Here is a 25,916-nt window from a genome sequence, read left to right as displayed (position 1 = left end):
GGAGTAACCTAGAGTAGGACAGTTTTTTTCTTTACCCAGAAAGAGGAATAGATGGGACAGTGTGCCTCATTGTCATGGCATCAGGTTTCCTGTGTGGCATTTCTAGGCAGAAGCATGTACGTAGAAAAGTATTATCTGAGCACAGATCACAAGTAAATGCGTGAGAAGGTGTTTTCTATTACCAGTTCAATGTTTGTGTGTATAATAAAATGCAGTATGAAATGGGGCTCTGTTTGCTCTGTTAAATCTGTAGGTCCCCGATAGCCGATTTCCTTTCCTAGGAGTTCACTTCACACCAAGGATGGATGGCAATATTTGGCTAGGGCCCAATGCAATTCTTGCCTTTAAACGAGAGGGCTACAGACCCTTTGACTTCAGTGCCAGAGATATTATGGATATAATCATCAAGAGGTAACTGCATTTCCTTAAAAAGTGATTTTAAGTGCTTATACTTTTAATATGGGAAATTTTTTCTTTCTTGATATTAGGTTTATTTGGATAAATCTTCATATTTGTGATTGGTATATTGGTTTTTAAAAAAAATTAATCTGAATTAAGAGCTTTGTGAAATAAGCATAACATTTAAACTACTTCAAGAAAACTCTGATGAGCCAGGGTGATGTCTTGGTGAAAAAAGAGCCAAGAGTGATCCTCCATCTGAGAATCCAAATCTTGTTTTGCTAACCTTTAGTTGAGTTTGAAAAAAAAGAAAGTTTCTCTCAAAATCAGTAGATGGTTTACTTTGATAAGATCATTTCAGGCTAGTCACCATGATTTTGAAAACCTCTGGAGAAACTGCTGATAAGCAAGGTTGTTTCCTTTTCTGGAAAATTAGCAATACTGCTACATTGATATGAAGTGCAGATCATTTACTATGGTAAGAAATAACTCACTGAAGTATTTTGTCCTTTTAGCGGTGCTGCTCTCTAGAGGGTTTCACATCATCAAAATCACTAGAAAGCTTTCAGAGTTCTACTTGCATTTCACCCTGCACAGATTCTGAAACCAGTTTAGGGTGGGGCTTCCCAGCTGTGTGCTTGTAAAAATACATATGAGCACAGGCTCCCCAGATTCTCACTTGAGAATCACTACTAGCGTATCTGACCTCTGGCTGACTCAATAGAAGTAGGGTAAATGTCCCACACTTTTAATACCCAAATTAAAAAATCTGTAAATGCCTTTTATGTGTGTTTTAAGAGCAAGTAACATTGCATTAGAAAGCCCTGGTTTTGGCAGGCTTTATAGAATCCTAGTTTTGAAACCAGCACCCCCTGGGAATTTGAATTTGAAAGGTGTTTACTTCTGGAATTTGGAAGGTATTCCTTCGATGAAGTTTCCTTTTAACGTAGGCCAAAAGTTGATTTTCTTTTTAATATGTGGTGTTTTGGACTTCGCCTAGATTTCTGTGGTTCTACCCTCCTCCCCACCACTTCCCCCCACCTGAATCTAATAGTTGTAGAGATGTTTTACAGTAATAAGGAATTCTTTCTCATAAAGATTTTATTTTCTTTGCTTTCAGTGGCTTGATTAAACTGGTGTTCCAGAATTTCTCCTATGGAGTTAATGAAATGTACAAAGCATGTTTTCTCAGTGCAACAGTGAAGCACCTTCAAAAGTTTATCCCTGAAATTACTATCAGTGATGTACTTAGGTAAGGAAAAGCTATAAGGATTGTAAATGCATTCATGACCTCTGTGAACTTGGGACGTGGGTCTGACTTCGTGATTCTAAGCACCCATGCAGTTAGTGTGTGCCCTGAATTTTTGCATGATCTCTCTTTCTTAACAAGTTGCTCATTCCCCTTGCAGTTTGGGTGTTGCCGCATCAGTCCCCTTAGTGCTTGAACTAGGTCCGTTTATGATTGTCTAGAGAGACCAGCACTAAGCTGAACTCTCCATTGCAGTTATATTACGATGCCATCTTCACCCTTGTGTCTAGCTATCACTCATAATATAACATCTCACCTGAAAGTTTTTTAGTCTCCCTGGCCACTTGTGATTCCAAAGCCTTCTGACTTCAGTTCTGTGCAAGATCATTGATCAGCATGTTACCTAATTAGGTAATAAGCGTATTAAAACATTACACTTTAATTGATTCTTAAAACCTTTTAGAAACATAACTCATACCTGCTGTCTTACCTTGCTTCCTATCTACTTATTTTGCTGTTTCTTGGGTCCTGTTGCACTCAAGGATTATTTGCAGAACAGGAGTGGGAAATAGTATGGTAGCAATCAGTTTAAGTCCTTGCTACAGGGGTGTGGGGCAAAGGAAGGACTATTTAAAATTTTTTTATTCTCTTAAAGAGAAAAGGTTTTCTGGACTTAATCTATACTTTGTCCTAAATACCACATAAGCCTATTTCCTTTGTGGTGGTATTTTTAGGGTGCTCACCTTTTTTCCTGAACCGGCCATTTGTTAGGCGTAATCAACCATGGTCTTTGAGGCTCCCTCTTCCCTGAACCGATCCCTCCATGAATCTCTAGAGCACCATGTCTGTCTCCTCAGTAACAGCTGTGGGACTCGCCTGGTGTAAAATGTCAGCAGCTCGGCTCTGTATCTAGGAGGAGAGCAATGATCACGTCAGCTGTCTCCCTCAGGGTAGCGTCCTGGTCTAAATCTGACTTATGTGTCATTCCTAGACCAGCCTCTTTGAATGCTTAGAACTATTAAACCGAGCTAATGTTTTTACTCTTATCTTTCTCACCCCTCCACTCACCTTCTGAAATGGAAGGGATAACAATATCTAGGCTTTATGTTGTTTCACTCACCTATAAATGAAGGCTTTTATGTTTTCAGTGGTCTTTTTTAGCAGTCTTGTTATGTTTTGTATCTGAAAATAGATGGGTCAAATCAAGTGTCTTTTACTCTTGTTAATATTCCTTGGAAAATACAACAGATGGGTGTCGTGAATTCTATACATAAATAGTTGGAATGAATTCACTACCTAGATTTGATTACCACACTTTTGTAGAAGTCTGAGGAAAACTCTTTAGACCAGTGGATTTCATATAGTAGAACTGAACTTGGAGCTTGTGAGTTTTGGTGAATACTCTTGTCTCTGGGAGGAAGGGTGTGGATTTCAGTTACAAGTCTCGTTAGCATGTAGTAGAAAGCACACAGCAGTGTAGGCTGGTGCATGTGGGGACGAGTTCAACTCAGTCCCATGAGAGTTTCTCTCTGGAGAAAGAGAGGCTGAACATAGTCAGCAATTCCATTTGATTCCTGTAGCTATGAAATGCAAGAAATTAGTGAAAAGAAAATCGTAGAAGATATGTTTGATCCCATTTATATGTTTATACCATATTGTATATGGATTTCACATGTAAAAATAAAAACAAACATGGGAGTGATAAATACCTAATTGAAGAGAAAAGTTAACTCTAGGGAAACAAGAGAATGGGATCCAGAGAGTTTGACAGGGCGCTCCTATCATATCTATAATGCTTTATTTCTTAAGCTGTTTGATTAAAAAATTGGTGCTCATTATGTTATTCTCCACACCTGTTAACATGCTTAGAATCTTAAATAATAATCATCATCATAATAAATGATATAATTAGGCTTTCCCACGTTTTGAAGCCCAAGTCCTGCATGTCTTGAAACCCGTGTGACACCATAAATGTTCCGTCATTAATATTGGAGTGGAAGCATATTAGGCAGTTCTGGATAGTAAAAAAGAACCAAAGCAGCACTTCTAGTGGGATTTTTAGCTCAAGATGGTGTCCTTTAGTTGCACTAGCCTCCAAAGGGGATACAGCTTGACCTCTCATTGCCTAGCCAGAGCATCATGGGCAGTAACTTGCTGGTGAACATTAGACTGGAATATAAAGTGATAGCCTGCCAAATATATGCATTAGGTATACAAACTTCTCATTATTAAATGGTGATCTCTAAGATTCCTAATTTAAGCTGTAAAGCCCTTTAATTTGTTCTGTGATTAATTTTGACATGGTAACCTAACTAGTTTGTATGTGTTAGCGTTGTAAGGTAGAAGGCAATGGCACCCCACTCCAGTACTCTTGCCTGGAAAACCCCATGGATGGAGGAGCCTGGTAGGCTGCAGTCCATGGGGTCTCGAAGAGTCAGACACGACTGAGCGACTTCACTTTCACTTTCATTTTCATGCATTGGAGAAGGAAATGGCGACCTACTCCAGTGTTCTTGCCTGGAGAATCCCAGGGGCGTGGGAGCCTGGTGGGCTGCCATCTGTGGGGTCACACAGAGTCTGACATGACTGAAGCGACTTAGCAGCAGTAGCAGCAGCAGCAGCGTTGTAAGGACATAGAACATGAAAACATATTTGCCAAGATCCCCTCTTTTTTCCATGCTTCATTTTGAAAATACCTTCTTGGTAGGTATTTTTCAGGCAAATAAATTTTCAGGCAAGATGTTTTCATCATAAGTGATAGCTAAAGACTATACAATATCATTGTGAAATGCAAGGGTAAAACCCAGAAATTCTGTAATAAAAGTGATCAGACTCTTTTGCAAAAAATGGTTTCTCATTCTTGGTACCATTGACATTTGGGCCAAATAACTCTTTACTGTGGGGGGACTGTCCAATTCATTGTAGGATGTTTAGCAGCATCCCGGGCCTCTACCTACTAGATGCCAGCTGTACTTCCCTGGTATGACAACCGAAATGTCTCCAGACATTGCCAGATGTCCTCTAGGGGGCAAAATCTCCCCTGATTGAGCACTAGTCTAGAGAATGTGGTAGCCTTCACATTCAGTTCAGTTCAGTTCAGTCGCTCAGTCGTTTCCGACTCTTTGTGACCCCATGAATCGCAGCACGCCAGGCCTCCCTGTCCATCACCAACTCCCGGAGTTCACCCAGACCCACGTCCATCGAGTCAGTGATGCCATCCAGCCATATCATTACAAAATTCAAATTACAAAACACCTAAGAGAGTCTGGAGAAAATATAATAAAAAACCCTTTGAAATACTTATTGCTGAGAGTACAAGGAAATAAGGGCATCCCAGAGATGAAAACAAAGAGGAAATTGAAAACCTAAGAACTAAGAGGAATGCTGATGCTGACCTGGAAGGATAGGGAGCATTTTCTGATTTTGATGTCATATAACTTGAGTTTCATTTCTAATTGATATGTGATTTACTTACAATAAAATATGCAGATCTTAAGTGCTCAATGAACTTTGGAATTATATAAACTCGTATCCACCACCCAAATCAAGATACATTAGGGACTTGTATTTTAATTTTCTTTCAAGTGGTGTAAAGAAAGCCTTGGGTCCATAAAAGGTGAAAAGTTGGAACTGAGATCGATTTGTAAAGCCGGGGACTCTGGAAGGGCTATACTCTCAGTGAGAAGGAAGTCTAGAAAAAAAAATCTGTAAAAATCTAGAATCCTGGGCCTGCACTCACAAACACTTGGAGTTTCAATTTGTACCACCATTTTGATCTAGGAAATGTAAGCTAAGTGTAGATCCAGTCTAGTTTGTATCCTGCTTCAAATTAATACTTTTCCCTCTCACTCTCTCACTTTAAACAGACTAGAGTGAATGAAAATCAGGGTTATTTGACCACAAACTGAATATTGTTGATAGCAAGCAGTTAGTTCAGTTCAGTTCAGTCACTCAGACATGTCCGACTCTTTGTAACCCCATGGACTGCAGCATGCCATGCTTCCCTGTCCATTACCAACTGCCAGAGCTTTCTCAAACTCATGTCCATCTTGTCAGTGATGCCATCCATTCATCTCATCCTCTGTCATCCCCTTCTCCTCCCGCTTTCAATCTTTCCCAGCATCAGGGTCTTTTCAAATGAGTCAGTTCTTCCTATCAGGTGGCCGAAGTATTGGAGTTTCGGCTTCAGCATCAGTCCTTCCAATGAATATTCAGGACTGACTGGTTGGATCTCCTTGCAGTCCATGGGACTCTCAAGAGTCTTCTCCAACACCACAGTTCAAAAGCATCAATTCTTTGGTGCTCAGCTGTCCTTATAGTCCAACTCTCACATCCATATATGTTCAGTTCAGTTCAGTTCAGTCACTCCGTCGTGTCCTACTCTTTGAGACCCCATGGGCTACAGCACACCAGGCCTCCCTGTCTGTCACAAACTCCTGGAGCCTACTCAAACTCATGTCCATTGAGTCGGTGATGCCATCCAACCATCTCATCCTCTGTCGTCCCCTTCTCTTCCTGCCTTCAATCTTGCCCAGCATCAGGGTCTTTTCAAATGAGTTGGTTCTTTGCATCAGGTGGCCAAAGTATTGGAGTTTCAGCTTCAGCATCAGTCCTTCCAATGAATATTCAGGACTGACTGGTTGGATCTCCTTGCAGTCCATGGGACTCTCAAGAGTCTTCTCCAACACCACAGTTCAAAAGCATCAATTCTTTGGTGCTCAGCTGTCCTTATAGTCCAACTCTCACATCCATATATGTTCAGTTCAGTTCAGTTCAGTCACTCCGTCGTGTCCTACTCTTTGAGACCCCATGGGCTACAGCACACCAGGCCTCCCTGTCTGTCACAAACTCCTGGAGCCTACTCAAACTCATGTCCATTGAGTCGGTGATGCCATCCAACCATCTCATCCTCTGTCGTCCCCTTCTCTTCCTGCCTTCAATCTTGCCCAGCATCAGGGTCTTTTCAAATGAGTTGGTTCTTTGCATCAGGTGGCCAAAGTATTGGAGTTTCAGCTTCAGCATCAGTCCTTCCAATGAATACTCAGGACTGATCTCCTTTAGGATGGACTGGTTGGATCTCCTTGCTGTCCAAGGGACTCTCAAGAGTCTTATCCAACACCACAATTCAAAAGCATCAGTTCTTCGGTGCTCAGCTTTCTTCACAATCCAACTCTCACATCCATACATGACCACTGGAAAAACCATAGCTTTGACTAGACAGACTTTTGTTGGCAAAGTAATGTCTCTGCTTTTTAATATGCTATTTAGGTTGGTCATAGCTTTTCTTCCAAGGAGCAAGCATCTTTTAATTTCATGGCTGCGGTCACCATCTGCAGTGATTTTGGAGCCCAAGAATATAAAGTCTGTCACTGTTTCCATTGTTTCCCCATCTATTTACCATGAAGTGATGGGACCAGATGCCATGATCTTAGTTTTCTGAATGTTGAGTTTTAAGCCAACTTTTCACTCTCCTCTTTTACTTTCATCAAGAAGCAATTAGTAGTTTTGTCTTACTATTAGGAATCCTTTTAAGAGAAATATACATTGAAGCAGGATGATATGCAATCTAGGGTTTGCTTTAAAATAATCCAGTGGAGAAGGGTAGACAAAGAGTGGGGTATAGATGAAACAAAATTGGCTGTGTGTTGGTTATCGAAACTGGGTAATACATACATGGGAGTTCATTATACTCTTCATTTTACTTTTGTACATGTTTAACATTTTCCATTAAAAAAAAAAAGGGTGTTCCCAGAATGGTAATATGTGGAGCTTCTGATAAAATGGGAGTTCATTATGCTGTTCATTTTATTTATATTATATATATATCAGTATATTTATTTGTACTGATAAAAGCAAATAAAAGTATATTTATTTTTACCAATAAAAACAAATATAAAACCTTCTGTATAAGGACATAACTTCAACCCAACCCCCACACTATTCCTCCAGATAAAATCCTGCTGAATAGGAACTCACTAGCAAAAGTTACAAAGCACCGTAGTGAGAGTAAGCAGATAGAATAAATACTAGAATTAGACCCCTAACCCTTTAGGGTAATAGTAATATTAGAAACCATAAAGTAAGTATATGCCAGTGAATTTAAAAAGCAAATGAAGTAAACTAGAAAAAGAATAATAATATAAAAAATACCCTAGGCAAATTTAGAAACCACGTAATCAGAATTTCTAGGAATGAAAAATGTAGTTCTTAAATTTTAAAACTCAAATGATTAAGTTAGACAGCTGGTTAGACTGCCTGTAAGAGAAAATCAGTTAATTGGAAGGTAAATCTAAAAAATTGGGAGAACAGTGTTGCAAGCTAAAAATGCATCATGTGCAAATTAGAAAATGAACTTATGGTTGCTGGAGAGTGGGGGAGGGATGGTTAGGGAGTTTGTGAAGGTCATGTACACACTGCTATATTCAAAATGGATAACCAACAACTAGAAACAAAAAAAACATGAAACACTTTATTTAATGGATTCATAGAACTCTTTCACTCTCGTTACAGAGTACTCATGTTATTCAAGTCCTCACAAAACATTTACATGTCCTTTTGTTGCAGTCCAGTTTGGTTGAATATTAATAATAAAAATACCCTATACCCTTCCATCAAGTTTGGAAATTAAGATGGAATGGTTGACTTGCCCTGTATCACCACTCCCAATTTAAATATGCTCATGTGAACTTCTATTTTTAGGTTAACAGTAGATCCCATGGTAAGTTTTATAAAATACTAAACTGGCCAAAAATGTTAGTGGGCTTCCCTGGTGGCTCAGTGGTAGAGAATCAGCCTCTTAATGCAGGAGACATGGGTTCAATCCCTGGGTCAGGAAGATCTCCTGGAGAAGGAAATGGTCACCCACTCCAGAATTCTTGCCTGGGAGATCCCATGGACAGAAGAGCCTGGTGGGCTATCATCCATGGGGTTGCAAAACAGTCTGACACAACTTAGCAACTAAGCAACAAAGATGTCAGTGGTAGCCTGTCATAGCTGTTTTCTAGCCCACAGGATTATGCCTGACACAGAATAATAAAGCAATAAATACAACACTTCTCAGAAGAATGAATGCCTGTTGTTTCTTCACATATTTAAGGGTCTAAGGCTTGCATTCCTATTAAATTTAGTTACAAATAGGGCAAAATATGTTGATAGAAATAACATTAAACAGTTAAATATGGCTAAATTTGCAAATATTTGCTGAATCATTTGTTCCTTTAGCTATTAAAATAGAATGAAAAATTAAACAATTAAAATTTTCTAGAGAGTAGTCACATGTATGCTCAGTCATGTCCAACTCTTTGTGACCCCATGGACTATGGCCCACCAGGCTCCTCTGTTCATGGGATTTTCCAGGCAAGCATACTGGAGTGGATTGCCATTTCCTCCCCCAGGGTATCTTCCCAACCTGGGGATTGAACCTGCGTCTCCTGAATTGGCAGGTAGAGTCTTTGCACCCCCTGGGAAGCCTCTGTTGAATACTCCTATGTACACAAATCTAGACACCAGGGCAGAAATAGGAGTGTGGTGCAAGATTCAGTTCTGGCCCTGAAGGTGTTTATGGTTTATTTTACCTAAAACTTCAAGTTATAGTGTTCACCTCAAGATAAGGGGGAATGCCTATATGGAATCATGCAAAGAAAAACCCTGGAGTTTCATTAAGTGCTAAATAGGAAACATGAACACATGAAGAATTTGATAATTTAAACATTTCATATGAAATAGCTACTTTAGTTCAACCTAAATTTAGTTCCTTAGAAAAACCTAATCTTGTATATTGTTTTTTACAGTTTGGATTACAGGTTTTGAATACTTGGGCAGGAATGTAGGGGATGTTGATAAAATAGTTGGTGTTTATAAGAGGAATAAATAAGTATAGACACATTTTAACTAGTTAATTTGCATTAACTTCTCTTTGCTTAGAAGGAGTAAGGAGAATATACTAACTAAACCTTCTTGGAGAGGAAAGTTTTTTGAACACTCAACATCAGTAGCTGGTCATGCCACTGTGTGCCCCCTCATTTGGCCTTCTGTGAGATAAAAGGAGAGGGACAGGAAAACTCATAGAGATGCTCACAACAGCAACAGGAGTATTATCCAAGAAAAGCGAGAGGAGAGATGCTGTTTTGATGAGTTGAGAAAATTTATAAACACAGAATGTACCTTAAATGGACCATACCCTGGCCAATAATCCTTACCCTAAGAAAATTCAGCTTCCATCCCGTTCTGTCTTTTTGGGTTATAGTGATGTATCTGATTCTTACCTGGAAATCTTTACAGCTCAGAAATCTCCTGTCCAGATTCCTTGAGGGCTTCAGTATTACAAATTACTTACTTTTATTATAGAATTTTTCACCTTCATTGTTGTAATTCTTACTTATCTCTTTACAAATGAACTTTTTAGCTGTGTAACTTCAGGCAAGTTACTTAATCTCTCTATTTTCTTTGCTGTTAAATATAAACTATATCAGCTTCTTAGAGCTGTGAGGATTAAATGAGAGAATTCCTAGCATGGATTAAACAAACACTTGGTAAAAAAAACAAAAAAAGCTATTATTATCATGATCTTTCCTTAGTTAGTCTGAGGTCTTAGAGGGTAGTACTCTCATATTGTTCTTTGTATCTTCCTCATGTGCTTATCTGCATTGGCCCAGCGTCATTCAAAATTGTTTAATATTGTTGCCTGATTTCTTGAGTCTTGATGGTATATAAAAGGCACCTGTTTTCAACTGGGTTTTCTTACATGGTTTCAGTGGAGGTACTTTTGGACTCCAAAAATATTTTATTCAGGTTTTATCTGTAACTTTTTTTAAAACTAAAAAGAAAAAAAATCTAATTTGTAAATGCAAGTGTTATAACGCAGAACTTTTAGTATTAAGGGATCTTACTGTACTAGGCAAGGTAAGGCAACTCAAGGTTTAATCGCCAAATCTTGTCCGACTCTTTCGACTCCATGGACTGTAGCCTGCTAGGCTCCTCTGTCTATGGGATTTTACAGGCAAGAATGCTGGAGTGGGTTGCCATTTCCTTCTCCAGGTCATTTCTCTTTGATTGAAGGTTATTCTGATATTAAAGGCTAAACTGTTAAAAATAAAAACAAACTACAAAACAAGAATTTGCTGCCATTTGCAAATATTTTTCTGCATAAATTTTAATAGTATTCAACCAAAACAAAATACAAAAATACATAGAAGTCTGTAGCAGCTGTAGGAATGTAGCTGACACATATAATTCTTGCTTTCTTTGCTTTGCATCAATCAGAAGAGCCTTATATTCTAATGACTGATTTTATAATAAATTCATTTTGTAAATTCAAATAAAAATACATCTACTCGAAGTATGGGTTTATCTGCTACTTTTGTAAAGAACCCATTTCTGTATTTTAGGCTAAGGATGAATGTTTGACAGGCTACAACTGACAGCCTTTGGCTAATTACAAACCAGTTTGGTTTTCACATAATTGTACACTTAAAAGAGGAAAGACTTTATTGCTTTAAGAATACTTTGAAACCACTGGCACATATGTGAAGTGTCCTATCTCTCCTAGTCAGATGACTGCTACTCTTGCTTTTGCAGAGGCCCCGCTGGAGTAAGAGCCCAAGCCCTGGATAGGGATGGGAATCTCATAGAAGATTTTGTGTTTGATGGAGGCGTTGGGGATATTGGAAATCGCATTCTTCATGTGAGGAATGCACCTTCCCCTGCTGCCACTTCTTCCCTTGCGATTTCTGGAATGATTGCAGATGAAGTGCAACAAAGATTTAAATTGTAAATAATGAAAGGAACTAGGTATGCATTGTGATCTCCATGTTCAGCAACAAGAATTTACTAACCGCATTCTTTAAGAAAACTGGTTTAAAATGTCATTTTTAGGTATACCATTTAGATAACCACTGAATTTTTAAAATTAGGTAACATAGAAATAATATATTTTTAAAGTCTGTGCTCTTTAAAAAGGTACAGTTGTATCTTTCCTTCTGACTTTGCTAATGATCTGTCCTCATGAGATTTGGCTTTTTTGGAATTTCTGGGAACTGTAGCATGAAAAGTGATTATTCCCTTAACTTTTTAGTTTTATAATATCTAAGTTTCTTTTGTCTTGCCTTGACAAGAAAATATATTGTAGATTGAAAACTTCCTTTTAATTTCAAAGAGTCATAAAAAAAAAAAGCTCACATTATTTAGAGCAACAGTAATTGGGAATTTTAAATTATTGATTAAAAATACATGAAATTTCACATTTTGAAGTAATTTGAGTAAGATTCTATCTAATCTATGTTTGTAAAAAATAACTTTGCAAAAGAAATTCAAAGTATTTATTCTTCTCAGTTTCTTACAATTGACCCAGTTAATCTTGGGTCATCCGTAAATCTTAACAACAGTCCTCTATGGGTGTTTTGTTTATTCTTCAGTCTTCTGTGGTCAAAAAAACAGAAGAACTTAGAATCTTGACACTGACATACAGAACTTTGTAATTTAAAATGGTATTTACCTCTTATATCTCTAGTCTTCAGTTACACCAAGGTTCTCAAATGTTGACCCAGATCACTAATGATTCATGCCTACTTGACTTTTCTGGAATCCTATAAACCTTTATGAGGATATTTCTTCATTTTGAGGAAATACCTAATTTTGAGGCATTCACTTTTGTAAACCGCAAAAGTGCCTTACAATCATGTGTATTTCAAGAGTATTTTAAATTGTTGCCCAGTGCCATATTGTCTACTGTGTACTATATATTATATGTGTGTGGTATCTATTGAAATGATTCTTATAGTTCAGAATGTTAGAAAACAGAAATATAAATGGAAATGTAGTAGAATATGAGGAATGTTTTATTACAGAACCACCAATTAGGTGAGACATTTTCATCCATTCCCTCACATATACTCTCTCCGGATTAATCTTCTAGTCTTAATTTTTTCTTTCCACTCATCTCTAAAACTGTGTGATGGATGAGTTAGAAAAATGAGCATTTTGGTAAATAGGAAAACTTATTTATTTTCTTCCTTTTCACTTCAAGCCAATGATTACATCGATTGAGCTACCTCATTAATTAATTTGAAAGGCTACACATCGTCAGCTCATGTTCCAGAATAGCACATCCAGGTAAATTGATTAGGTAGTTATTTGACACTTGGAATGAGCATACATACTGAAAGCAGTTGGAAAGTATTCACAGAGGAAACAAGCCCTAATGATTCTTTATAAAAACTGGTTCCTCCAAGAAATGTAACACACAGGGTATTTTCTGTTTCATTACAAGACTATTTGGAGATGGAAAATATTCAGTTCTCTATTTTATTGACAGTAAGATTGTATATACACTAAGCTGTGAAAGACTGAAATTATAAAAATAACTATCCTATTTAAAGCAATGCTCATTCCATTTGGATTTTTACTATGCCTCCAAAAAATTGTGAAAAAATTATTGAAAGTGTTTTGAATGTGTAGATTATTCTAGTTGTAAAACATTTTGTATTTGTCAATAGAGTCTTATTGTGGAATAATGCTATAATATTTAAGTTTTTTGTATTTCTAAGACAGAAGAAATGTATATTAATATTAAAAATATTTTATGAACCTTGGTTTTGTGAACATAATTTTTAGTTTCATAAAAACTCTTGATTCAATATTTGCCTGGCAGGGGAGATACCTACACGAAGGTGGTTTTTCCAGTGTGCAGCTCATCTGTTTTACACTGGATATGCTGATCCTTGCAGTTTCCCCAAATGTGGGAAACTTGGCTGCATAATTTGTGGTAGTGGGGGACTGTGTTCACTTTTTCCCCTGTTTTTTTTTTTTTTTTTCTGTTTTAATGATAGAGATCCCTCAATAACATTTTCTAGGGGTCCAGTGGTTTGTGTTTATCTAATACTGAAGATAACCTTTAGTGCATCATCCATTTAACATGGGTACTGAATGGTGGTGAATGTGATACAGGACATGGAGAAATAAATATTTTTTTAAAAAAATTTCTGATTCATATAAACTTTATGTTTGAAACAGGACTATTGTAGGATTTAGATAGCAGTCAATTAAAAAAAAAGCTTGTACTTGTGTATAATATAAAAATGAGGTAGAGTAGTTTGTATTTTGGGTAAAAAGTGGAGCACTTTCCTACCATGCTGTGCTGTGCTAAGTTGCTTCAGTTGTGTACAAAAATGGCTTTCCATTTGGTAGTGGTGGCAATATCTAGCTGACACCAGTATCATCTTCATACACAGAGTCCCAGGGAACATTATAGTGCTTTCTCCATGGGGAGGGGGGCAATAAATAAATCATCTTGGAATTTTATACAAAATTATCGTTCCTCTTGGGAAGACATTTTTGGTATGCTGTCTCTTACAGGGGATTGAGGTTCTGGTCATGAGACTGTCATAATGGTTATAGGGCAAATGATCTGTCTTGAGTGCCTGCTCCAACTTCTTTCCAGCAGGTGGACTGTAAGAAGACCAGAGTTAGCTACAGCAATGGACCATGAAAGTGAGTGACAACTACATTTATTGTTTCTTGTGGCATAGTTTTGGTTTGCTACTGACTGGCAGCTCTTGTAGCTTTAAATAAATTGAAGAAGTAGAAGAGAGTAAATGGGAGAAATGTTGAGTAAGCCCTTCTTGAAAATGTTTTTCAGTGGGAGAATATTAGTGGTAAAATTTTTACTGCCTTTTAAAATTTAAGATGTTAAAATTTGAGTTGTCAAATGACTGGGTCATTCAAGTTATCACCTTAAAACCATTCTACATTCTAGAAAGACAAATAAAATTACAATGAGGTGTCACCTCACAGCTGCTAGAATGGCCATCATCAAAAAGTCTGCAAATAATAAATTTTGGAAACGGTATAGAGAAATAGGAGCTCTCCTACACTGTTGGGGAGGATGTAAATTGGTGCAGCCCCTATGGAGAACAGTATGGTTCCTCAAAAAATTAAAAATAGAGCTACCATATGGCCCAGAAATCCTACTCCTGGCCATATATAAAAAAAACAAAAACAAAAACATAACTTGAAAAATTACATGCATCCCAGTGTTCATTGCAACGCTATTTACAATAGCCAAGACATGGAAGCAACCTAAATGCCTGTCAACAGAAGGATGGATAAAGAAGACGTGGTATATATACACGATGGAATATTACTCAGCTATAAAGAAAGAATGAACTAATACCATTTGTAGCAACACGGATGGACCTAGAGATTATCACACTAAGTGAACCAAGTCAGACAGAAAGGCAAATACCATATCACTTTTATGTGGAATACAAAAGGGGGGAAAAGACGCAAAGAACTTATTTCCAAAGTGGAAACAGACAGACACAGAAAACAAACTTATGGTTACTAAAGGGGAAAGGAGGAGTGAGGCTAGTGATAAATTAGAAGACTGCGATTAACATATACATAGTACTATGTATCAGATAGATAACCTACAAAGACCTACTGTATAGCATAAGCAGCTATACTCAATATTATGTAATAAACTATAAGGGGAAAGGATCTGAAAAGAATATATATACACACACACACACACGTGTGTGTGTATAACTGAATTGCTATGTTGCAACAGCTGAAACTTACATGATATTGTAAATTAACTATTAAAAATTTTTACATAAAGTAAATTCTAAAACCAAATAAAATTACTATCAACTTATTATGATAGTATATTAATTTTAACTCACGTTTATGATAAAGTTTTTGTTACATATCCACAGGTTCTCCCTCTCATGGTATTAGTGTATTTAAAACTTATATTTTTTTAACACTTGAAGGAGGTATTTCTAGTGAGGTTGGAATTTTTCATTTAAAGAAAGCAGCTTTTAATTAATGTTTTGAATGAGTACAACATTCATGTAGTTGAAAATTCAAGTCATAAAAAGGTACACAGTGGAAAGTCTCCCTCTCTAGCGACCCAGTTCTCACCCCTGAGGCAATGAAAATTGTCAAAATCTTGTGCAGCCTTTCAGAAATATATATAATAAAACATTGTCTCCATTTTTAAAATACAAGTGGTAGTGTATTCTGTATACTGTATTATACACACCCTGCTCTTTTCACTTTGCAGCGTTTCTTGGAGAATGTTCAAGTGGCTTGAACACAGTGGCCAAGTATTTTTAAATGACTTTATAGGTTCCATTCTCTGATTTATTATTTGTTGAACCAGCCTCTTATTCCTACTGATAATTATTTGAATTGTTTATTTCTACTGTGTTTTTCCTTGTTTTGCTGTAACAAACAGTACTGGAATAAATAATCTTGTGCAAAGTCATTTCACATATGACTTTCACATACCTATAGGACATAATCCTAGAATTTATTAGGTCCAAGGGTTTGCAATCTCAAAAACGACAGAATGATCTCTGTTTGTTTCCAAGGCAAACCATTCAGTATCACAGCAATCCCAGTCTATGCCCTGACCAGTAATGCTGAAAAGGCTGAAGTTGAACGGTTCTATGAAGACCTACAAGACCTTCTAGAACTAACACCCAAAAGAGATGTCCTCTTCATTACAGGCGACTGGAATGCAAAAGTAGGAAGTCAAGAGATACCCGAAGTAACAGGCAAATTTGGCCTTGGAGTACAAAACGAAGCAGGTCAAAGGCTAACAGAACAGAACAGTGCGTTGTCAAGAGAATGCACTGGTCATAGCAAACACCCTCTTCCAACAACACAAGAGAAGACTCTACACATGGACATCACCAGATAGTCAATACCAAAATCAGATTGATTATATTCTTTGCAGCCAAAGATGGAGAAGCTCTATGCAGTCAGCAAAAACAAGACCGGCAGCTGACTGTGGCTCAGACCATGAACTCCTTATTGCCAAATTCAGACTTAAATTGAAGAAAGTAGGGAAAACCACTAGATCATTCAGGTATGACCTAATTCAAATCCCTTATGATTATACAGTGGGAGTGACAAATAGATTCAAGGGATTAGATCTGATAGAGTGCCTGAAGAACTGTGGATGGAGGTTCATGACATTGTACAGGAGGCAGTGATCAAGACCATCTCCAAGAAAAAGAAATGCAAAAAGGCAAAATGTTTCTTTGAGGAAGCCTTACAAATAGCTGAGAGAAGAAGAGAAGCTAAAGGCAAAGGAGAAAAGGAAAGATATACCCATTTGAATGCAGATTTCCAAAAAATAGCAAGGAGAGATTTAAAAAAAAAAGCCTTCAGTAATCAATGCAAAGAAATAGAGGGAATCAATAGAATGGGAAGGACTAGAGATCTCTTCAAGAAAATTAGAGATACCAAAGGAACATTTCATGCAAAGATGGGCATAATAAAGGACAGAAATGGTACGGACCTAACAGAAGCAGAAGATATTAAGAAGAGGTGGCAAGAATACACAGAAGAACTATACAAAAAAGATCTTCATGACCCAGATAACCACAGTGGTGTGATCACTCACCTAGAGCCAGACATCTTAGAATGCCAAGTCAAGTGGGCCTTAGGAAGCATCACTACGAACAAAGCTAGTGAAGGTGATGGAATTCCAGTTGAGCTATTTCAAATCCTAAAAGATGATGCTGTGAAAGTGCTGCACTCCATATGCCAGGAAATCTAGGAAACTCAGTAGTGGCCATAGGACTGGAAAAGGTCAGTTTTCATTCCAGTCCCAAAGAAAGGCAATGCCAAAGAATGTTCAAACTATTGCACTCATCCCACATGCTAGCAAAATAATGCTCAAAATTCTCTAAGCCAGGCTTCAACAGTACATGAACTGTGAACTTCCAGATATTCAAGCTGGATTTAGAAAAGGCAGAGGAACCAGAGATAAAATTGTCAACATCCGTTGGATTATCGGGAAAAAAAAAAAGAGTTCCAGAAAAAAATCTACTTTTGCTTTATTGACTATGCCAAAGCCTTTGACTGTGTGGATCACAACAAACTGTGGAAAATTCTGAAAGAGATGAGAATACTAGACCACCTTACCTGTCTCTTGAGAAATCTGTATGCAGGTCAGGAAGCAACAGTTAGAACTGGACATGGAACAACAGACTGGTTCCAAATCGGGAAAGGAGTACATCAAGGCTGTATATTGTCACCCTGTTTATTTAACTTCTATGCAGAGTACATCATGTGAAATGCTAGGCTGGATGAAGCACAAGCTGGAGTCAAGACTGCCGGGAGAAATGTCACTAACCTCAGATATGCAGATGACACCACCCTTATGGCAAAAAGCGAAGAACTACTAAAGAGGATCTTGATGAAAGTGAAAGAGGAGAGTGAAAAAGTTGGCTTAAAGCTCAACACTCAGAAAACTAAGATCATGGCACCTGATCCCATCACTTCATGGCAAATAGATGCGGAAACAATGGAAACAGTGAGTGACTTTATTTTTTGAGGCTCCAAAATCACTGCAGATGGTGACCACAGCCATAAAATTAAAAGACACTTGCTCCTTGGAAGAAAAGTTATGACCAACCTAGACAGCATATTAAAAAGCAGAGATATTACTTTGTCAACAAATGTCTGTCTAGTCAAAGCTATGGTTTTTCTAGTAGTCATGTATAGATGTGAGAGTTGGACTATCAGGAAAGCTGAGTGCCAAAGAATTGATGCTTTTGAACTGTGGTGTTGGAGAAGACTCTTGAGAGTCCCTGGGACAGCAATGAAATCAAGCCAGTCAGTCCTAAAGGAGATCAATCCTGAATATTCATTGGAAGGACTGATGCTGAAACTAAAACTCCAACACTTTGGCCACCTGATGCGAAGAACTGACTCATTTGAAAAGACCCTGATTCTGGGAAAGATTGAAGGTAGGAGGAGAAGGGGACGACAGAGGATGAGATGGTTGGATGGCATCACTGACTCAATGGGCATGAGTTTGAGAGGGCTCCGGGAGTTGGTGATGGACATGGAAGCCTCGCGTGCTGAAGTCCATGGGGTCACAAAGAATCAGACACAACTGAGTGATTGAACTGAACTGAAGGGTTTGTGCTTTGCAATTAAGATATTGTCACATTGCCTCTGATGGAGACTGACCAGTTACCAGTCTCACCAACAATGTATCAGAATACACATTTCCCCATATTCTCACCAACACAGTATATAATCAAACTTTCTGATTTGTGCTATTCCAATAGATGGGGAAACAGTGGAAACAGTGTCAGACTTTATTATTTGGGGCTCCAAAATCACTGCAGATGGTGATTGCAGCCATGAAATTAAGAGACGCTTACTCCTTGGAAGGAAAGTTATGACCAACCTAGATAGCATATTCAAAAGCAGAGACATTACTTTGCCAACAAAGGTCCATCTAGTGAAGGCTATGGTTTTTCCTGTGGTCATGTATGGATGTGAGAGTTGGACTGTGAAGAAAGCTGAGCGTCAAAGAATTGATGCTTTTGAACTGTGGTGTTGGAGAAGACTCTTGAGAGTCCCTTGGACTGCAAGGAGATCCAACCAGTCCATTCTAAAGGAAATCAGTCCTGGGTGTTCATTGGAAGGACTGATGCTAAGGCTGAAACTCCAGTACTTTGACCACCTCAAGCGAAGAGTTGACTCATTGGAAAAGACTCTGATGCTGGGAGGGATTGGGGGCAGGAGGAGAAGAGGACGACAGAGGATGAGATGGCTGGATAGCATCACTGACTTGATGGACGTGAGTTTGAGTGAACTCCGGGAGCTGGTGATGGAGAGGGAGGCCTGGCGTGCTGTGATTCATGGGGTCGCAAAGAGTCGGACATGACTGAGTGACTGAACTGAAGTGTACTGAATAGGTAAAAAATGATAATTTAAATTTGCATTTTTTGTAATATGAGAAAGTTGCCCATCTTTAATAAGTTTGAGACATTTTATATTCCTTTTCATATCCTTAATGTTTTTTTATTATTACATTTTAGTCTTATAAATTTATAGGAACTCCTTTAGATATTAGGGAGATTAACTGTAGGAAATAAGTTGTAAATATTTTTTCCAGTTTGTCGTTTGCCTTTTAGCTTTACTTATGTTTTCCTTTGGTATACATTTTCAAAACTAGAACTTACTAAGCTACATTTTATGTCATAGTAGTAAGGTCTTTGTACTCTGAAATTATAAGCAGATTACTTTATGGTTTTATTTTTTATATTTAAATATTTGACACATCTGGGAGTTAGCCTAGTGTACAGTATAGGGTATGGATCCAACATGTTTTCCTGGATGGCCCATTTGGTTGGGTAACTTCTTACTAATGTCATTCTTGGATTATTTTCCACATGCATGTGGATCACATTTCTGTTTGTCTAGCCCAGAGATCATAGCTCAGATGCTTGTAGAGACTAGGCAGGTTACATAAAAGGGTGAAGAGTGCCAGGTGGGGAGGCTGCTGCTGCTGCTGCTGCTAAGTCACTTCAGTCGTGTCTGACTCTGTGTGACCCCATAGACGGCAGCCCACCAGGCTCCCCCGTCCCTGGGATTCTCCAGGCAAGAACACTGGAGTGGGTTGCCATTTCCTTCTCCAATGCATTAAAGTGAAAGTGAACTCGCTCAGTCATGTCTGACTCTTAGCGACCCCATGGACTGCAGCTTACCAGGCTCCTCCATCCATGTGATTTTCCAGGCAAGAGTACTGGAGTGGGGTGCCATTGCCTAGCCAGCTTCAAATGGGATGGCATACTTTTCTAAAGAGGCAGCCACTACCCCGTGCCTACTGATCATTCCCTTGCAGGGCGCATCAGGGCCCAGTATTGCCAGATCTTTGTCAAGAGAAACTGGAAATCCAGATATTTTTAACATGAAATTTTAAAATATTAACATCAGGTTTAAAAAGGTAAATACAGTTCTGGTTGAACAAAATGTGTCTTGAGACCTGATTTGACTCAGAGAAGGCTCCTAATCTCCTTAGCCAAGAATGAAACTTCCCATCTTCACTTTCCTATAAGAAAATACAACCCCAGTCTAATAGCGGGACAGCCTAGCAGTTTATAGCTGGAGTTCAAGAAAAGAGAGAAAAGTAAAGAGGTCTAAATTAGCCAAGGTCTTTGCCCTCACTTATGGAAAGATTCTTTGGAGAAATACAAGCATTTCACCATTCTACCTTTTATCCTAATTACATGGGAATGTGGATGTGGCCATTCTTTTTAAAGGAAGTATTTCTTATTTACAGTAGTTTCAGGTGTACAACAATAATTCAATATTTTTAAATATATTTTGCTGCTCTTGAACTTATTACAAAACAATAGCTATATTTCCTTGCTGTACCACATATCCTTGTTACTTATCTATTTGAAAAGGTTCTGGATTCAGTGGATACTTGGATTAGAAAAATGATCTAAGTTTTCCAACTCTGCCATTATGATTTTGCCAAAATGACAAAATGATGCTTGTTTTAACTGCTCTGCTACTGATTTTGAACCGATTTTGAATCGTGGCACACTGTTTTTTTGTACCTTGTTCTTCCTTTCTCTTCCTCCGGGATGGTGGCTGGCAACAATCTATTGTAATTCATGTATGTGCTCAGCATCTTTAGTGGGATAAAATTTATGCTAACGATAAAGTTTCCAGAGTCGTCAATTCAGGAGGGGTTAAGGTCTGGGGATCTTTTTGGGGTTGCTAGTGAGTAGGGCTGGCCCCAAGGGCGGATCCAGGTTTTGTGGGACCTGACACCTCCACACCGCCACAATTTGGAAACACCATTAAGAAAACAATGCAAAAATATGGACAGTTTTACCAAAACGGTATGAAATTTCTGTGAACACATGAGGGCTCGTGCAAGTGAAGGACTTTTAAATTCAAGCTTGATTAACGCTGCCCTCTGCCTTTTTTGGCCCTACTATGCGCCAAGGACTTTCCCCTCCTCACCTTCTTCAGTCCCCTCAACACTACGCTATGAAATAGTTACATATACAGAAGAGCCACGTAGAACACAAATACATTAAACATCGTGTCCAGCCTGAAAACCACTTTCTTTCTAACTCCCTATATTGTTTCCCACGACTGGAGTTCTGGGGCTTGAGGAATGGCATCGAGTCAGGATTGTCGCGGGAAAGAGTGTGTAAAACGCAGTCAGGGAGCTAGGGAGTGTTTCTGAAACTGGCTCGCAGACAGCGCCCAGGAGACGTGCACTCCCGAGAGAAGGCCCCCGCGCCCAGCCGGCGCCTCGGCCAGCTCTGCGACGCGCATGCTCCGTGAGGGGCTGCTCCAGCTACTCTGGTTAATGAGCGCGCGGCGGAGGGGGCGGGCCGAGCCGCGGCTGCTGGGACCTGGGCTTGGCGGCGGTCCTGAGGCTCTGTGCGCGGCTGCTGAGGGGGCGGCGGCGGTGGCCGGCACTGTGCGCGCAGGAGTGTGGCTTGCTCGCCCGACGCGCACGCCCGGTCGGTCCCCAGGGCCCTCTGGAGGTGACTCGGGCGGCCCGGGCAGGGCAGCGTTGCCGGTTGGGAGGGCGGAGATGAGGCGATGAGGACACAAGCTGCCGCCGCCTCTGTCCGCCTACTACGGCCGTAGCGGGAGTCGGGGCGGGGGCGAGGCCAGCTGTACCCCCGCCAGGCTGCGAACCCAGACAAAGGAGGAGCAGCAGCTCGAGAAGCGGGCCAGCGCCACTGGGAAAGGAGGCCGTCGCTTTGGTCGCAGCCGAGGGCCGTTCGGGCTCACGGGCCGCCGCGCTTCCCCTGAGGACGCTGCGCGAGGCGAGGTCGCGGGGCCGAGGAAGCCGCCCCCGGAGCCCCCGCCCGCCCGCCGGCGCCGCCTCCGAGCCGCCTCGGCCGTAACCGCGGCCCGGGCGGGAGGCGGCGGCGGCCGGTGAGGCTAGGCGGCCCGCGCCCTGCCTGTCAGATCACCGGCCCGGCCCGTTTCGGCCCGCGGCCCGCCCCCGATGCGGAGGCGCTGCCGCCGGGGCCATGCAGCAGGCGCCGCAGCCTTACGAGTTCTACAGCGAAGAGAACAGTCCGAAATGGCGGGGACTGTTGGTCTCGGCCCTGCGGAAGGTCAGTGCTGGTGCCCGGGCGGCCTCGGGGCCCGAGGGAGGTGCCGGGGCCGCGGCAGGCGGGCGGGGCGCGAGCCACGGCCCGAGCCGCGGCCCCTCGGACGCTGTAACGGGGAGCTGCACGTCTTCCCCGCGCTCGGCGCCGGAGGGTCCATCGCTTTCTCTCTGGCCGGCGACGAGGGGCTTGTGATTGCCTTTGCGTCCCAAAGGACGTTTTCTCAAGTTATTGCCTGGCCCCGGAAGGAAGGTTTTGTTATGATCATAAAACTGGATTTCATGTTGCAGTCTTTTCGTCAGGCGACTTCCGCCGTTGACCAATTTGTTGTCCTCGGGCTGGATTCGGGCAACAGAAAGTCCCGCTGGTATTTAGACAGTTTCTAAAACAAAAGCACGTTTCTAGGCCGAGTAATCACTTTTAATTAAATTCTTTGGGTCTGTTCCCTTAGGCATTTTGAAGGGTGAAGGGTGTCCACTCACTTAAGAGGTTGTAATTTTTTTTTTTTTTTTTTGGTGATGGATGTGTTTCTCGATTGAGAAATGTCAGTGAGCCATAATATTGCTTTTACAATTCTTGAGGTCAATTTAAAGTGCCTCCTCCCTTCCTGCCATAGGCGTCCCCCTGTTTAGGAGAGATTTCCCCTGTAAAATTTGGTCATTTTCTTCACTGAGTGCAATTTATTACTTAGAATCATTTTAAGGGGATAAAAAAGGCTCAGCTCATAAAAAATCAGTCTTTTTAGTTTGGGTACATCGTTAGGGTGCATCTGTCCTGTAGATGATGTCAGTTTTCCTCTGAATTTCGGTAATAATCGTACTGTTTTTTTAATATGTAATAATCATACGTTTTTATAATAAAGCCTTTTGTAAGGTCAAGACGTTTAAAGAGTGTAAATGGAGGCAGAAGATGATAAACATACTGAGCATGGGCTTTCCTTGCCATTGATACAGATGTAGTCCCTATGACCTTTTGTGCAAAATAACCAAATATAAATTTTAAAATAATAAGGAATAAACATTAATTTAAAAGACTACCCCGGAAAATAAATCTTCATACATTAAATTTCTCTAAGTGAAAAGAAGTAGTAGTATTTTAAAGTAAAAAACATTCCCTCACGTATTCGAGTTTCAGATCTGCCGTTTTTTCACGATTCTTAGGAAGAGGTATTGCCTTCCTTGGGCCAAACATCATGTAAAATTTTTTAAAGAATTTGGTGGAGGTGGTTAAGAGCAGCTAGACAGTTACCATTTCACAGGTATTTTAGGTGTTAAAGTATTACATTGACCTTCCTTCCGTGGGCAACCCGATTCTATAAGGAGAGGGAAGGAAATGGCAAGTGTGCTGAGTGGTGATAATGAACACTGGCCTGAGTTAAAAGCAAAGAGGGAAATGCTTAGATAGTGATTGAACCTTCTACCACATAGAAATGTGAATGCAGTTATCAGATAGTCCTATGTTGTTGGCAGTGAGGTGTAGGTCTCTTACTAGGATTTTCTGGTAGCAAATAGAATTTGAGTATGTGTTGCATAACTTATTCAATAGGTAGCTTTGACCCTAATAATCCCTCATGCACAGATACAGATTTATATCTTCAGGTTAGTCTGGAAATAAACCCAGGGTAGCATCTGATCCTAGTTCATTGCTTTGAGTCTGTTATTTTGCGTTTATATGTTGTGCTTGTTTTCTTGGATCTCAGATGCCTTGTAGATCTCTGTTGTATTCTACAGTTCTTGTATGTCCTTTGCGTATGGAATATATACAGCTAAGGAAATCTGGCCTTTTGAGTGAATTAAAAAACAATTTTTATTTAACTTATTACATTACTGTTTTTCTAGAATTGAGGTATACTCCCATGGAACACATTTTTTTTATGTTTTTGCAAATTTTTTGATGTTTGTAATTCCAGATTATATCCAGTTTTGTGGTCGTGCAGCTCGTAGGTTTATAGTTCTTTGTAGTTTTGTAGTTCTTGAGGTTTGTAGTTTTTGAGGAGTTCAAGGTTCACTCTTTCTTTGCAGGATGAGTTAAATTCTGGTCTGTACTTGCCACACGTGTCCTTGTACAGTGAGAATTCCTGCAACTTAGGCAGAAACTCTGTCTTCACATTCAAGGCATCTAGAACATGGCTTCCTTCTTCCAGCTGACCAGATTATTGCAAACACTACTAAGATTAATACTAATAGTAAAAGCAGCAATAGTATTAGACTACTAAGACTTTTCTCCTCTGGTGGATGTTGCCATCAAACATGTGGGAGCTAGTTTTATTAACATTTATTGAACACATTGTAGGTACTTGGCCCCAAACTGGATCCTAAGAATACAAACGTGAATAAAACCAAGATGCCTTGCTCTAAAATGTTTACCACATAGACTGAAAATTCTAAACTTTGAGGTTTTGGTTTATGTAGAACTCAAAAGTTCTGTAAGAAATATCTCTGTGTGAAAAGAACAAGGTTGTTTAATTAGTTCTGTTAGTTCACTTGTGCATCTTGATGGAACCTTCAAAACAGTTACAATATAATTTTCTGAAAGGTAAAATCAAAACTCTCATGACAGTTACGAATGAACATGTATCAGTGATTTTGATTCAATTTATTACTTAATTTATTACTTAACTCATGAGATGCTAAAAGCCACTTCATATGAAAATTGGAGGAGGTTAAGTATTTATAGGAAACCTTAAAGAATCTCAAGGTAAGATTGTTGGATTGGACACAAAAATAGTTAATGTCCTACAGGAACATAAGCAGTAAGTTTGGGGTTATCTTCCTACTGATTAGATCTTGCATCTGTGCCGGACAAAAATCTCTTTAAGTTAATCTTACCCGTTTGTAAAATAGCCCAGTCAGTAGTAATCAAGCATAGTGTTGGACTGAAGAACAGCAAGTTATCTCTTTTGCTTATTTTCAAGTTTTCCTGATTTTTCTGAAAACCATACATATATTTGATAAAGTTACTATACTGACTTTGAAAATGGAAGAGATTGTTTTAAACCAACATTAAATATTCATTTCACTATGGAGAAACATGAACATTGAGAAATAGATTTAAGGAAAAATAATTTTGGAAATAGAAATGTGTTGTTCTTTAGCTCTTTGTTTTATTGTGCTTTTGTTCTTTACCTGTTAAAATAGAACTTCACTTAGGGCATTTAAATACATAGAGAGCTACAAAGGGTAGAGCAATATGACACTACTAATGGATACTATGTGCATTGTTAACATTACTGCTGAATTATGTATCTTACCTAAAAAGAGCCAGAGAGGTAATTGCCCTCATTACTACTCCTGGAGAACACTGAAGCTATCATGTTACTTGGGGGAAGAAAGGGTGTGGGATATAGTTGCAAATGCAGCTTATTA

The 25,916-nt window shown here is 39.5% G+C and overlaps 2 protein-coding genes and 1 non-coding gene across 4 annotated transcripts in view; all 3 read left to right on the top strand.

Annotated features, from left to right (window-relative positions):
- L2HGDH (L-2-hydroxyglutarate dehydrogenase) overlaps positions 1–13,236 on the top strand; it is a 53,399-nt gene extending 40,163 nt beyond the window's left edge. For both annotated transcript variants that reach the window (XM_019968641.2, XM_070797386.1), the window contains 3 exons: positions 254–411; positions 1,520–1,651; positions 11,225–13,236. In XM_019968641.2, the coding sequence (XP_019824200.1) occupies positions 254–411; positions 1,520–1,651; positions 11,225–11,420 (486 nt within the window). In that variant the 3' untranslated portion in view covers positions 11,421–13,236. The remainder of the gene's footprint in view (positions 1–253; positions 412–1,519; positions 1,652–11,224) is intronic.
- Positions 13,237–13,280: 44 nt separating this feature from the next.
- LOC139185521 (U1 spliceosomal RNA) lies at positions 13,281–13,441 on the top strand. Its single transcript, XR_011569100.1, has one exon. It is a non-coding gene; the product is annotated as a U1 spliceosomal RNA (small nuclear RNA).
- Positions 13,442–21,821: 8,380 nt separating this feature from the next.
- Positions 21,822–25,916, top strand: part of SOS2 (SOS Ras/Rho guanine nucleotide exchange factor 2) — a 105,631-nt gene continuing 101,536 nt past the window's right edge. The window contains exon 1 of the mRNA XM_070797385.1: positions 21,822–22,557. Coding sequence (XP_070653486.1) covers positions 22,471–22,557 — 87 coding nt within the window. The 5' untranslated portion in view covers positions 21,822–22,470. The remainder of the gene's footprint in view (positions 22,558–25,916) is intronic.

This window comes from Bos indicus, chromosome 10, assembly GCF_029378745.1.
Source record: "Bos indicus isolate NIAB-ARS_2022 breed Sahiwal x Tharparkar chromosome 10, NIAB-ARS_B.indTharparkar_mat_pri_1.0, whole genome shotgun sequence".
Taxonomy (NCBI): Eukaryota; Metazoa; Chordata; class Mammalia; order Artiodactyla; family Bovidae; genus Bos; species Bos indicus.
Note: the sequence above shows the minus strand (reverse complement) of the source record. Positions and strands in the feature narration are given on the sequence as shown.